General features: G+C 52.5%; 2 protein-coding genes across 5 annotated transcripts in view; both read right to left on the bottom strand.

The window, feature by feature from the left end:
- Positions 1-661: 661 nt before the first annotated feature.
- The window catches only part of TAOK2 (TAO kinase 2), an 18,103-nt gene continuing 6,086 nt past the window's right edge, over positions 662-12,678 (bottom strand). Inside the window, exons 9-19 of one of the 4 annotated variants that reach the window (XM_006181531.2) lie at positions 10,994-11,087; positions 10,812-10,893; positions 9,845-10,012; positions 9,408-9,668; positions 9,045-9,206; positions 7,319-7,684; positions 7,029-7,232; positions 6,464-6,703; positions 3,124-3,336; positions 1,984-2,166; positions 662-1,900 (exon numbers count right to left, since the gene is read on the bottom strand). In XM_006181531.2, the coding sequence (XP_006181593.1) occupies positions 1,379-1,900; positions 1,984-2,166; positions 3,124-3,336; positions 6,464-6,703; positions 7,029-7,232; positions 7,319-7,684; positions 9,045-9,206; positions 9,408-9,668; positions 9,845-10,012; positions 10,812-10,893; positions 10,994-11,087 (2,495 nt within the window). In that variant the 3' untranslated portion in view covers positions 662-1,378. Of the gene's footprint in view, positions 1,901-1,983; positions 2,410-3,123; positions 3,337-3,383; positions 3,865-6,463; positions 6,704-7,028; positions 7,233-7,318; positions 7,685-9,044; positions 9,207-9,407; positions 9,669-9,844; positions 10,013-10,811; positions 10,894-10,993; positions 11,088-12,678 lie in introns of those variants that run through there. The other 3 variants (XM_032460490.1, XM_014556590.2, XM_032460491.1) reach the window with 3 other exon arrangements.
- LOC116657561 (serine/threonine-protein kinase TAO2-like) lies at positions 4,596-5,635 on the bottom strand. Its single transcript, XM_032460506.1, has one exon. It carries the CDS (start codon positions 5,406-5,408, stop codon positions 4,983-4,985), a length of 426 nt encoding a protein of 141 aa, XP_032316397.1. The 5' UTR covers positions 5,409-5,635; the 3' UTR covers positions 4,596-4,982.

Here is a 12,678-nt window from a genome sequence, read left to right as displayed (position 1 = left end):
TCCCCGGATTCCCCGAAGTCCTGGCCTCTAGGCCTTGCAATCCAGTCTGCCACCAGGCTTGATCAGCACGGCTCCCTCCTCCAGCCTGACCAGTGGGCCCCTCTAATCACCTTTTAGCTGTGTCTGATAACCTGATGCCTAATTGAGAGGAGAATCCAAATAATTGGCCTTAAGAATGTGATGCACAAAATGAAAGGACTTGGGAACAGCTGTTGTTTATGCCTGTCTTCCCCCTTCTGGAAACAGCCACTTACTTCACGGGCTGACTCTGTCAACATTGAAGGGGTGGGTACAGGACCTAGACCCGACCAATCTAGAGCACCCCCGGTTTCTGGCTACCGATCAAACCAATGAAGTCACTTTAGGACTGCTGCTGGAATTCTTGATGTTGAGGTTGTTGGTAAGATATAAGTCTGGAGCTGCCAGGGGCCTGTGGGTGAGGTGAACCTTCTAAAGAAATCTGAAGCCAAAGCAAAGGGAAGCAGAGGGCCAGTCTAATGATTTTTGAATCTTTGAATCTAGTCATGTTCAAAGTCAGTAAAACCACTGAAAATTTTAGTTACACAGCCCAGAAAGTTCTTTTTTTAAATACAAGTAACACTATCACCTGCCACTGAATAATCCTTAATATACACCTTCACAGAAAGGGTGAGTCCTGGGATCTGTTAGAATAACCAACAGTTTATTAAAAGCTTGCCATGGGGCTCCGTGCCAGCCCCGTAGCTGGGAGGAGCTCCCATGACTGTTCCCAGGCCTGGGAGCAGCCCCTTCGAAAGGTTCTTATCTTGTTTCCCTGCCCCAGCTCTGATCTCAATTTAAAAAAAAAAAAAAAAAGATAAAAGACAAGACGGCACAGGACGTCAGACAGCAATGGGGGGATGGAGACCCAGGCATCCTGACCCCAAGACCTCATCCTGATCCTTCTTTCAGGAAGGCCTTTTCCTCCCATTCTCCCCACCCCAGACCCCAGACCTGCTCTGCAACATCCCAGATCTGGGGGGCCTGGCGTCCCCAGTCCGTGGCCCCATTCCAGCGGGTAGTATAGTTCTCTTTATATAATATATCTAGACCCACCCTTCCCCTCCCCCAGGGGACTAGATGAATATTTGACACGTGTATCTCCCTCCTTTCCCGAGGCCATGATGGAGAGAGACCCTGGCACCATGGTGGGGAGGCAGGGGCTCCTGGTCAGCCTTGAGGCACCTATGCCCAAGCTGGCCTTGGGCCACTCGCCAGCCCAAGAAGCTCATGAGATGAGGTTTAAGGGGAGCTGGAGCCAACATCCTGTCCCCTACTCTTGGGTAGACCTTAGGCTTATAGCCCTTCAGGATCAGGCTCCACCCACCCGTCTCATTCATCTGCTCATCCACCTTGTACTTCAGGAATAGAAGTGGGAGGAACCATTGAGGATGTGGGAAGCAACACTGGTGCTGCGGCTCAGAGGCCCAGGCACTGCGGCAGCAGGTGGGCCCACATTGTCACTGCCACTGCCCCCTGAGGCTGCTCGCCGCAGAGGCTGGGGGCTATTTCTTAGCAGCAGCAGGGCTCCACCACGGGGGGTCCCACTCTGTGCTGGGGGTCCCAGCCAGTTTGGGGGTCCCGGGGGAGCCAGAAGAGAGGGCTGACGCCAGGCTGGTGGGGGCATGCCTGGTGGAGGAGGGCCGTGGCTCCAATGTGCCCCTGAACGGGGAACAGGACGGGAGGGCCAGGCGGGGGCAGGGGGTGGAGCGGGATAGCCCTGGGCAGCGGCCTCAGCTGGGATGCCCCCCAGAGCCATACTGGAGAAGCCCAGCCGCATGCTCTCAGCATCGAAAGCCTCGATCTCACGGGCCTGCCGCTCAAGCAAACTCCGTATTCGCTCAGAGCGCCCTGTCTGCAGGGCCAGCAGCTCCTCTTCCACCTGGGGCGCCCAGAACAGAGGTTAGAGGGTCCGGGGGTGGGGGCTACCCTCCCCACCCCATCCTGGAGGCCCAGCCCTCTTACCCGCTGTTCCAGCAGTGCCCGCCTCAGAGCTACTCTCTGCTCCAGCTCCCGTAGCTCCCTCTCGTGTTGACTCTCCGTGCGGATCTTGATCTTGCTCTGGTAGGCATTGAGCAGCTCCAGCTCCTGTTGAAGCTGCTGCCGCAGGGCCTGGAACTCTGCCTCCTGGGTCTCATCAAGCCGTAGCTAGAGATTAGGAAGAACAAGTTTAGGGGCTTCCTCCCCCACCCCCACGATCCTCCCCTGCCCCAGCAGGCCTGGGCCCTAAGGTTTCAAGAAGCAGCCAGTCTCAACATCTATCAAAATGAAAGGTCGTCATACCCTGTGACACAGCAATTACACTTCCAGGAATTTATCCCCCAGGTATACTTGCACATGTGCGCGAAGGTGTTCATTGAAGCGTTGTAATAGCAAAATACTGGAAACAACCTAAATGTCCACCAATAAGGGATGGGTTAAATATATTATGGTACATCCATACCATGGAAAATTCTATTCTCTTAAAAAATGAGATATGTGTACTGACATGGAAAGATATCCAAGAAGTATTAGGTGGAAAAAGAAGCTAGCGAACAGTATGTAAAGTATGATTCCATTTTTGTTTAAAACTTTTATACAGTTTTCCAAATATGCATAGGAAAAAAATCTAAAACACTAATTATTAACAACAGTTACCTCTGGGAGGTGGAATTAAGTGAGGGAATGGCAATGAATAAGGACACTTTTACTTTTTACACTGTGTTATTTTAAGTGGCCCATTCCAGTGTTACGTGTGATCACTTTTAGACAGCAATCTTCAAAATCCTCCAGAAGTCTGAGCAAATTGGCCTGAGGGCCACAATCATTTGATTTGATCCGAGTTCACAAATTAAACTAACTCAGGCCCAGGAAAAAATTATAGCCACTCTTTCCTTGGTGGTTCTTGGTGGAGTAAGCAGGCTGGCTTTTTCATGACCTTAAGAAAATACTTAAGAGAAATAATAAAACCATCGTAGAGAATACCAACAGTGTGAGAGCATCTGGGTTTTCCAAGAACAAAAAGCCCTATCTCTGTCCACACCCTCCACTTCCGCTGCCCACAGCTAAGCTGGAAATACAGAGGCCAACTTCCACCATGCTCCCTCCCTGGACCCCAGGCCTCACCGCCTGTGAGCTGAGCATCTCTGAGATGGACTGGTCGTACTGTTCCGCTAGGATTGCCAGCTTGCGGGTCTGTTCTTCTTTGAGCCGCTTAAGGAGGCTCTTGTGCTGAGCTTTGGGCGTCGTCTCCAGCAAGTGTGCCCGCAGAGCCTTGTACTGCCGAGTCTGGATCTTACACGTCTCCTGGAACTGCTTCTTGATCTGCAGCTCCTTAGACTATGCAGTGGACGGACCGAGGGGAGATGGGGGCAGGGGGAAGGAGGAGGAGGAGGAGGAGGAACAACCAGGGGAGAGGGGGAGAAAAAAGAGAGGAGGAGAGGAGACAGAAACAGAGACAGGGAGAGGGAGAGAAACAGAAAACATGTTAGACAGAGGGGGCGGGGGGAGCTGTATACAGACAGACATGGAGAGATGGGATTGTATTGAGAGAGATCAGGAAGATTCTCAATGAGCAAGAGATGCAAAGAAAACAAGACAGATTCCAAAAGCATGTTCACAGAGTTGGGTAGAAAACTCACAAGAAACAGCAGGAAGAATTCATGGACAGGGAACTAAGAATCTTTAGAGTACTGAATACATACAAGAAACTCTGACCATGCAAAAGAGAAAATATGACCTTGAGGTAGAAGCCTGTGAGCAGATACAGAATACGTACAAGAGTGAATGAGAAAACCACATCAGTCAACACCCAAGGAAGAGAGCAACACAGCTGAGGAAAGACAGAGGAAGTCCCAGGTTCATCACCTCAGGGTGGGAGGGAGGGAAAAAGGATAAGCATCCAGCTAAGAAACGGATAAGAAAGGGTGGCCCCATCTCCGGCCACGTAAGGGAAAGGGGCAAAGGAGGTGGCCAGAAAGGGCCTGACAAGTTCAAAGGGCCAGCAGTTGCCACCCTGACCAGATCTGCACATTCCAGCCCGGCCCCTCACACACTCGGCTCCCACTCCAAGCCCACAGCCAATCCCATTTCCATAGCCCCCACGCTCTGCCTGGGCCCCCGAACTCACCACCCTCTACAGTGGACGGTTTGCAGGCCCATCCCCCAGCCCTTCAGGGTAATGCCTGATGCCAGGAGAGAAATTCAGCTCCCAGACAGAAGGGAACCACATAGGGAATGGGTTGGGAGAAAAGGCAGGGAATGAGGACAGAAGGACCCAGAACCTAAGGACTCTCTGGAAGGAATCCACAAACAGGGAACTGTGGGACCAAGAAGCTCTGTGGAAGCTCAACAGGGCCCAGAGCCTGGAGCTGGTAGTGGTCATGGTGCAACGAAGCTATGAAGGTAGAAGATGAGGCTGAGGAGTGAAAGGGGTTGAGATAACGTAGATGGGGTGAAAGTCATGGAACTGGGGGCCAAGGGTCCAGATTGGGGGCATACCGGGGAGGCTAGGCGGCAGGACAAAGCAGACAGAGGCAGCCTGGGCCAAAGGTACAGTTCCGCTCAGATATTTTATTTGTGTTTGTATTTTTCTTTTTTTGGTGGGGGAAAGGGGACAGGTTGGAAGGGAGACAGAAAAACAAAATCAAAGAGAGAAAAAAAAACATGACTCTTCCCACCCACTGCCACCCCTGGCCCCAGGCCTGAGTCGATGAGGGTGAGGATGAGCACACACACAGCGGGAGAACAGCAATAACTTAGAGTGGGGGAGGAGCATCAGGAGAACACAAAGTATAATCTCCTGACTCCACGGCAGAGGAGGCTGCCTGTCTAGAGGCCCAAAGGGCTAGGGGGTGAGGTGGGGAGGCATACCGAGGAAGGAGGGGTGAAAGGGAAGAGAGGCCTGGGTCTGGAGAAACTTCACTGACTAGTGGGAGATAAAGTGCTCAATGCTCTTAATTTGGGCTGGGAAGAGCTAGAGTTGGTCACCTCCATGGAGGCAGGGACCGGGACTGGCGGGGTCGGGATCTCCGCCCAGCCTGAGTCCCTGGTGGTGGCTGATGGGAGGCAGTGGGGCCAATCCGGCGCTGGCTGCGTGGTAGTAGCCGGGGGATACGGCTGGGCCTCTCACCTCGAAGCAGGCCCCAGCTGGCCAGTGTGTGGATGGCCCAGGGGGGCAAGTGGGAGGCTAAACCCTGGCTGGCCTGTGCTAGGCGCCAGTTCCAGCCCTTGCACAGGGCCCAAAACCTTGCCAACAGGGCCAGTGGGTGTCGGGCAGTGCGAGGATTACCCCGCCGGGGCCCAGGGACAGGGAGACGGCTGCGGAAGCCATCCTTGTTGGTCTTGGGGTAGAGTGCAAACAGGCCGCGGTCACCCACGGCCCCACAGCCCTGCAGGGCCCGGAAGGCCATGGGTGACAGACGCAGCAAAGCCCGCAACCATAATCGAGAGATGCCCCGGCGCAGCCGGGGGCCCTGCTGCCTGCACCCATTTGCCCCCAGCTGCCATAGCTGCCAGAGGTAGAGCCAGGCCTGGCCAGGCTAGCAGCCAGGCAGCCCCAAGGCCCAGAGGGACACCTATAAGGCCTCGGCGCCAGCTCAGACTCAGGACAGCCCCCAGTGCAGTTCCCTGGGCCAGGAGTAGGAACAGACTGGGGGGCAGGTGCAGAGCTGTACAAAGAAGTAGGTAGGAGGCTCCCAGGCCCACCAGCCCCACTTCAAGGGCCAGCAGCGCTGCCTGCAAGCCACCCCCACCCTGGGCTGCCAGCAGTGGTAGCAGCAGAAGTAGTAGTAAGGGCAGGAGGCCAGAGGAGGATCCTACTGCAAAAGAGAGGCCAGCCAAGAGGCCATGGGACAGGAGTCCAGGGAGCTGGCTAGCAGGGCCAGGCCTCAGATGTGTTGGAGGGGGCTCAGGGGGGATGTCTGGTGAGGGACAGCCATCTCCAGGATCCCTCGGGGTCCTAAATGGAGCCCCCTCCTCCTCTTCCTCCTCCTCCTCAGGGACTGGGGTCAGTGCCGGACCCTGGACCCAGCCAAGCTCAAACTCCTCATCCAAGAGGCTCCCATCCTCCTTCCCCCACACTCTCCATGCCGTCAGACGCCTCCTGGCCCACAATGCTCCTCTCCTGGGGTGCCAAGGATGGGACTCTAAGCTCCTCTGTCTCTTCCTCAGGTAGACCCCAAACTTCCTCATCAACCAAACTCCTATGTTTTTCTGGACTGGGACTAGGGGTTCCTGATTCTTCCCCCAATATCCTCTGCTCCTCTGGTTCCAAGGTATCCCCTTCCTTTCCCAGAATCCTTCTCTCTGGAACTGCTTCCTCCTCCTCTCCCAGAATTCTTTGGTCCAGGACTGCCTCCTGGCCAGATGAGCAGGGCTGCTCTTCTCTAGGGGTGCCTGTGTTGGATGGTCCCAGAGCCCCAGGAATGGGGAGCGGGAGGCCCGGGGGACGCTGGCCTGCACGTACTTTGAGGCTCTTGGGCTGCTGGCGAACCTGGGCTGCATGCTTCTGCCGCAACTCTTGCTCACGCCGCTTGTTGTACTCCAGCTGGTTGCCCAACTCCGTCTGGTGCTGCAGGCGGGTGAGCTCAGCCCGAGTGCGCTGTACAGCTTGGAGCTGCCGTAGCTCCAGCTCCCGTGTGGCCTCATGCTGCCGTAGCAGCAATGCACACTCCAAGTCCTTCTGTGTCTGTTTCTTGTTCAAGTCCTAAGGCAAAAGGGAGGCAAGGGCCCAGAACCTGGTCAGGAGGCCTTGCTGATGTTAAGGAAGTGAGAGCCCCAGGACTCCTTGGCAGAGGCAGCTAAGGGTGAGGAGATGAGAGGTGTAGATGAGAGGTGGAAGGGAACCAAGCTCCAGGCTGGCCTGGGAACACTAGCAGGGTCTGATGGGCATGAGAAGCTGAAGGGGTGTTGAAGAGAAGCTGAGCCGTAGCATGAATGAGGGCAGAAGGGAAAGATGACCACAAGTGAGGCAAATGGAAAAGGGGAGGTGCCTGGGATCTGAGAGGGGAACAGGGGATGGGATGGCCTACCTCTCGCAGCAGATCCTGGTCCAGGCTGTGACGAGCCAGCAGCATCTTGCGTTTGTACTGGCGACACTGCAGCTCAAAGTACTGGCGCTGCCGCCGTAGCAGCCCAGCCTCCTCCTCTGCCTGGCACTGCTGTAGCTGCTCCTTCTGCCGCAAAAGCCACTCAGCCTTCTCCCGCTTGGGTGTGCTGGGGTTCTCCTGGAGCTCCTAGGAAAGGGCAGTGGGGAGAGCAAGGAGGTCAGGGCCTGCCTCACCCACCATCAACCCCACTCACTGCTGCAGCCCCATCCCACCTCCTTTAGCTGCTCCTTCCGAAGTTTGTAGGTTCTCTTCTGCGCTTCCAGCAGGGCGGCCAGTTCCTTCTTCTGTTGCCCGAGGATGTGCTGTTGGAACTTACGCTCCTCAGCTTGGGCAGCTCGCGCCTCTTTTTCTCCGATGGCCTGGTGCCGCCGTGACAGCTTTTCTGCCTCAGCCCCAAAGCCAGCCCGCTGTGCCTCGAGCTCCCGCTGCAGCCGTGCACTATGCTCCTCACGTTCACCCCTCAGCCTCGACTCCAACGCCAGCAGCTGTTTCTGGTGCTGTCGTCGCATACGCTTATAGCCGCTCAGCTGCTCCCGCAGAGCTGAGTCCTGCTCATGCTCCTGGATCTGTCGGCTGACCTGGGTGGGAGAGAGGATGAGAAGTGGGGCACAGCCCTGGACTCCATTTTACTAACCTACATAGTCTTCACACTCCATGGGGGAAGAATATTGGTTTTAGACTCATGGGTTTAATTCTCATTTGGTATCTTCCTCACACTTAACCTCTCTTGAGCCTGCCACCTCAACTGGATAATGGAGTCATCACCTACTTCACAGGCTAATGTGACTGAATGAGACAATAAAAGGTGCTGTGCACAGGGTCTGGTGTAAAAGTAGGAACAATTCAGATTAGTTCAAAAGAGTAAAAGAATCAGACAGACCTAGGCCCAGATCCCAGCTCTGCCACCTACTAACCGTTATGTGACCTCAAGCAAGTTAATGTTGCTAAGCCTTAGTTCTGTTAAGTAGGGCAACAATACCTCCTCATAGGAGGCTGTGGAGACTAAGTTTGATACCTATGTAATAGTGTCTAGAACACTGTGAACCATCAAGTGTTGGTTCCTTCCCCTTCAGCAAACACTGAAGACCCTTTGCAGCCCAGGTAAGGAGGCGGAATGTGGACCATGGGATGTTGGAATAACAAGAACACTGGGCCTAGATATCCTCTTCTGAAGTTTGAACTAGATCCCATTGTCAAGGGGTGATATCAATGGACATATATAGGTCTCCAAGGGGATTGTCAAAGCTTACAGCTAAACAAGAATGTAATATAAAAGTTTATTAAAAGTATCAATGAAAAACTATGTTTTAGGAAAAGTCTACCCACTTTTTCCTGTGAACTGAGAAAAAGACCACCATGACTAGATTTTAGGAGAGAACCAAGGTCCTGCTTACAGCATTTGAGAACCACAAAGGTGCTTGGCGAAGGGCCTTGGGCAAGCAGCTCCTCTGAGTCACAGCTGTCTCACCTCACAAATGGGATCATAACCTCTCCCTCCCCAAATAGCTGGAAGGATTAAATACAGGCATGTGCATAGGCCTGAAAGCCAGTTACAGGTACAGGCAGATATCTGTACGCTATCCCTGCCCTCTAAGGGCACAGAATCCAGCAAACTAGTCATAATGCTGTTCAGGAGCACCACAGCACAGGGATATGAAACACCTGGCAGGCCAGGAGCCTGTAAAGCACTCCAGGAGATGCTGTTTAAGCCCAGCCACAAAAATGGAGTGAGAGTTTACCAACACCCACAAAGGGCAATGTGACTGAAACAGTCTGTTGGGAGAAGGGGGTGGGGTGAGGTGAAAGGGCCAAGATGAGAACACAAGAGAGAGCAAGTGAAGGTGGCATCTGGACTTAATGATATACCACAGGGAGAAAATCATTTCTGGACTTAGATAGTTTGGGGCATCCAGGCTGAGGGAGGACGGCTACACTTACCAGGGAGGCAGTACGGATGGTGGCAAAGTGGTCCCGATTGCGGCAGTAGGCCCGGCGACGGGCAGAAGAGGTGGTAGAGGTGGGAGCCGGGGCTGCAGGTGGCTGGAGAGGGCCTGGGGTCATCTCTGGCTGGTAGGGGTCATCATACAGGTTGTCAGAGCCCTAGGGAAGAGGTGTGGAAGGAATGCCCAAGGCTCAGAGGTCGTTTTCGGGCACAAAGGGATTTCCCTGGATACTCAATCAGACTTAAGAGAAGGAGTAGTCACACTTGGGAGGGAGAGCAGGGAACCCAGGTGATTCCTGAGCAGGAGATCCGGGGCTCTGCCCTGCCGTTGTCAGGCCTACTCAGGGTGAGCTCCATACCGGCAGCCGGTGGATGATGGAGCTGTGGGAAGTGACTGTGTGCTCCCCTTCCTGCATCATGGCCATCTCCCGGGCTTCAGGGCCTTCCTCCTCCTCCTCCTCCTCTTCTTCCTCTTCCTCTTCCTCCTCGTTGTCAGAAGCATCTGCTAGGCTGTTGACGGAGCTGCTTTGGCTGGAGGCGCTGATGGACATGCTGGGCACTGAGTGGCTACTCTCTAGACTGGTCAGCGTCCCAGCCCGGTGCATGTAGGGCTCTGCCTCCTGTGGACAGGACACAGGCTGCTGGGCAGGGAAAGGGGATGACAAGGGGTGTGCACATGGAGGTAGCACAAGGAGACAGAAGGTGTGAGGAGGGGTAAGGAAGGGGAGGCCAAGCAGCTGCTGGGAGGCAAGCACAACATCGTGGTGAAGAAGGGTGGCAGGGCAAGCTGGGTCACCTCCTCCTCCTCTGGGGCCTCAGCGCCAGGGCCATTGGGTGCCTCTTGGAACAGTATCTTCTTCATCTTGCGGTACTGCAGGTTGTCCAGCTCCCGAACAGCATCCTTGGTCCTCTGGATTAAGTCCATGATGACTGTAGGTGGCCGCTCCCGGAGCACAAAACGGTGCTGGGGAAGAGAACACTGAAGTCTGCTGCCAAGCACACCCTGAATCCCAATATCCCATGGATTGTGGCATTCCCTCTGGCCTGAGGTACTCCCCTGGGGCCCATGGCCAGCACAGGTTGACGCTGGCCTTGTCCCAACTCCTCCTCCTACATTAATTTTTACCATCCATCTCTACTCCCCAGACAGTCTCTTGTTTCTCCAGGAATGGCTGACAGGTAATAGCAGCCAGGAAATACGGATTCTAGTCCAAGTCCTCTATCAAAGTGCTGTGTGTTTCTAGACATGTCATTAGGCTTCTCTTGGCCTCATAAGGCATCCCACAATTACAAAACAAGTAGGTCAAACTAGACAATCTAAGTCAGTTCCCAAATAGGGGTCCTTAGGCCTCCATGGATCTCTGAAGGGAACGGGGGCCCCCTTTACTTCTGATAACTGAAAATCACCTAAGGGAAATCATACATTTACCCATGACAAGGCTGTACAGACTTTCGGCTTGAATTACATCAGATCAGTGTGGTAACCCTGGTTATTGCACACTGACCAGAAGCTCTGGCTGGCAATTATATACATCTTTGATTAATAGAAGATGAGAAAACAAATTACTACTTAATAAATAAATGCAGTCTGGTGGACAAAATTCTGCAAAACAGAGTCCACTCAGCACTGGGCGTGGGGGTAGGAATTCGTAAATGAAATTCTTGGTGGAAGAAGAATTGGTAATCACTAATTTTACTGAGGGGTTTCTTGTGGCTTTAACAAGCTACAGTTCTAGGAGCATACTAGGCCAGTGAGCCCTCACCTTCAAAAGAACCTCTGAGGTTGGTCTGTCTTGAGGGATTTTCTGAAGGCAGGAGTCGACAAAATTCCGGAAATACTCAGACCTAGAAGTCACAGGAGGGTGAGGGTGGGGTAAGGAGGGCATGAGCCAGGCAGCCTTACCCCTATGGCCTAACCCCCAGGCTCAGGAATCCCAGTCCTCACCAGTGTCCTGACTGGAGCACGGGGGACTCGTTCTGTGCAATGTGGTATAAGGCACTCATCGCATTCATGTTAAACAGCGGTGGTTTCCGTTCCGCTACAGAGAAAGGTCAAGAGGAAGAAGGTGAGAAGTGGCAGGGAGGCAGAGGAGACTGGAATGGAAATCAGAAGACTTGGTTTCACATCCCAGCTCCCTGACATCCTCACCGCATGACCTTGAGCAATTCCCATAATCTCAATTAATTCCTTCCTCTGTAAAATGCAACATCCATCCTCTCCACCACATATGGGTGGAATAGCGATCAAAGAAAATAACATCTGTAAAAGTATCAATGAAGGCAGAAGGAAGGACATTCAGTTATTGGCCAAACTCATATTTATTAGGTGCCAAATGAGAGCAAAACACTTGCTTAAGTGTCATGGGGAAGATAAACAATAGACAAGCCTCGTCCTGAAGGAACTTCCAGTCTAACAGGAAAGATTAAATAGGACTGAAGAAGTCACATCAAGCTCAAAGTGCCAACTGGCATAAGAAGGAAAAAGGTAAATGGCTGGGAATCTGGGTGTATGGTGGGCCTTCAAGCTGGCACATTTGCAGGGGGTTGAGGGAAGGTCTTTTGTAAAAAAGGGTATCGGAGGCAGGCCTTAGATTAGAAGTTGCAAGCCAAAAGCCCCTTATGGCCCAGACAAATGTTTTGTGTTATTTATGGTTTTGGCCTAAATAGTAACTTTTAAATTCCAACAATAACAATTAAAGAATAATAACCTAAACTTCCAGTTTCTGTTGAAATGGAGCCTATATTCCTGCGTAACAATGGGCTGGAGCTGAGCAATCACTGCTCTCTTCACATAGGAACAGTAATGTCCAGTTTGCCAGTCTCCTCCATATTGCTTCTCTGATACTAACAGTTGCCATTTGTAATCAGGATTGATTGGTTTTCTCAATAGTAGAGAAATATTTCTCTCTACCTATGTTTCTACCAAAAACTAGCAATAAATGGACAGCTCTAGATTTTTCTTATACTTGGCCTGGTTCACATATTTCCATCGCCTGTCTGGCCATGGTCTTAAATGGTAAATGTAGACATGTGCAGATGGAGGGAAAGGAGATGTGCAAATCGCTGACCTCAAGCAGAGGACGCAATAAAAACCAAGGTAATTAAGAGGAAAAGTTCATGGCACAATCAGGAGTGGAGCTCATGAAGGGGAGAGCCAGCCTTTAGGAAGCAGAATCTTTAGCCTGGTGTAAGAAAAGAGGGGATAGCCTGAAGGCAATGGGAAGCCACTGATGGCTCTGAGTAAAACAACAGCACAGAGTTTAGGCAGATCTTTCTGACATAAGAGAAACTGGAAGGAAGAAGAGACTGGCAGTAGGAAAGATCACTGCCGGAAGTTGGTAAGAGTAACTAATAGCATCTCTTTCTTGGGGAACTATTTTGTGCCTGGTACCATATTGGGGGCCTTAAAACATTCTCTCACTAAATAGCTGTTTCAATAGCACTGGTTGGCAGAAATGAGAACCTTGGCATGACTTCAAGGCCTCACAAACTCACCTGGGCCTAACTCTCTGGTCTTATCACTCACTGCTCTTCGCAATACATGCAATACTCCAAACAATTGAAGCTAGTCTCAGCTCCACATGCCTGCTCTTATCTCTCTGTCTAGAATACTTTTCCCTATAGTCTTCC

This window comes from Camelus ferus, chromosome 18 (genome assembly GCF_009834535.1).
Source record: "Camelus ferus isolate YT-003-E chromosome 18, BCGSAC_Cfer_1.0, whole genome shotgun sequence".
NCBI lineage: Eukaryota > Metazoa > Chordata > Mammalia > Artiodactyla > Camelidae > Camelus > Camelus ferus.
Note: the sequence above shows the minus strand (reverse complement) of the source record. Positions and strands in the feature narration are given on the sequence as shown.

Excerpts from the sequence above, each read along its gene's own strand:
- LOC116657561 (XM_032460506.1), bottom strand. The coding sequence starts at position 5,408 with ATGGCCTTCCGGGCCCTGCAGGGCTGTGGGGCCGTGGGTGACCGCGGC.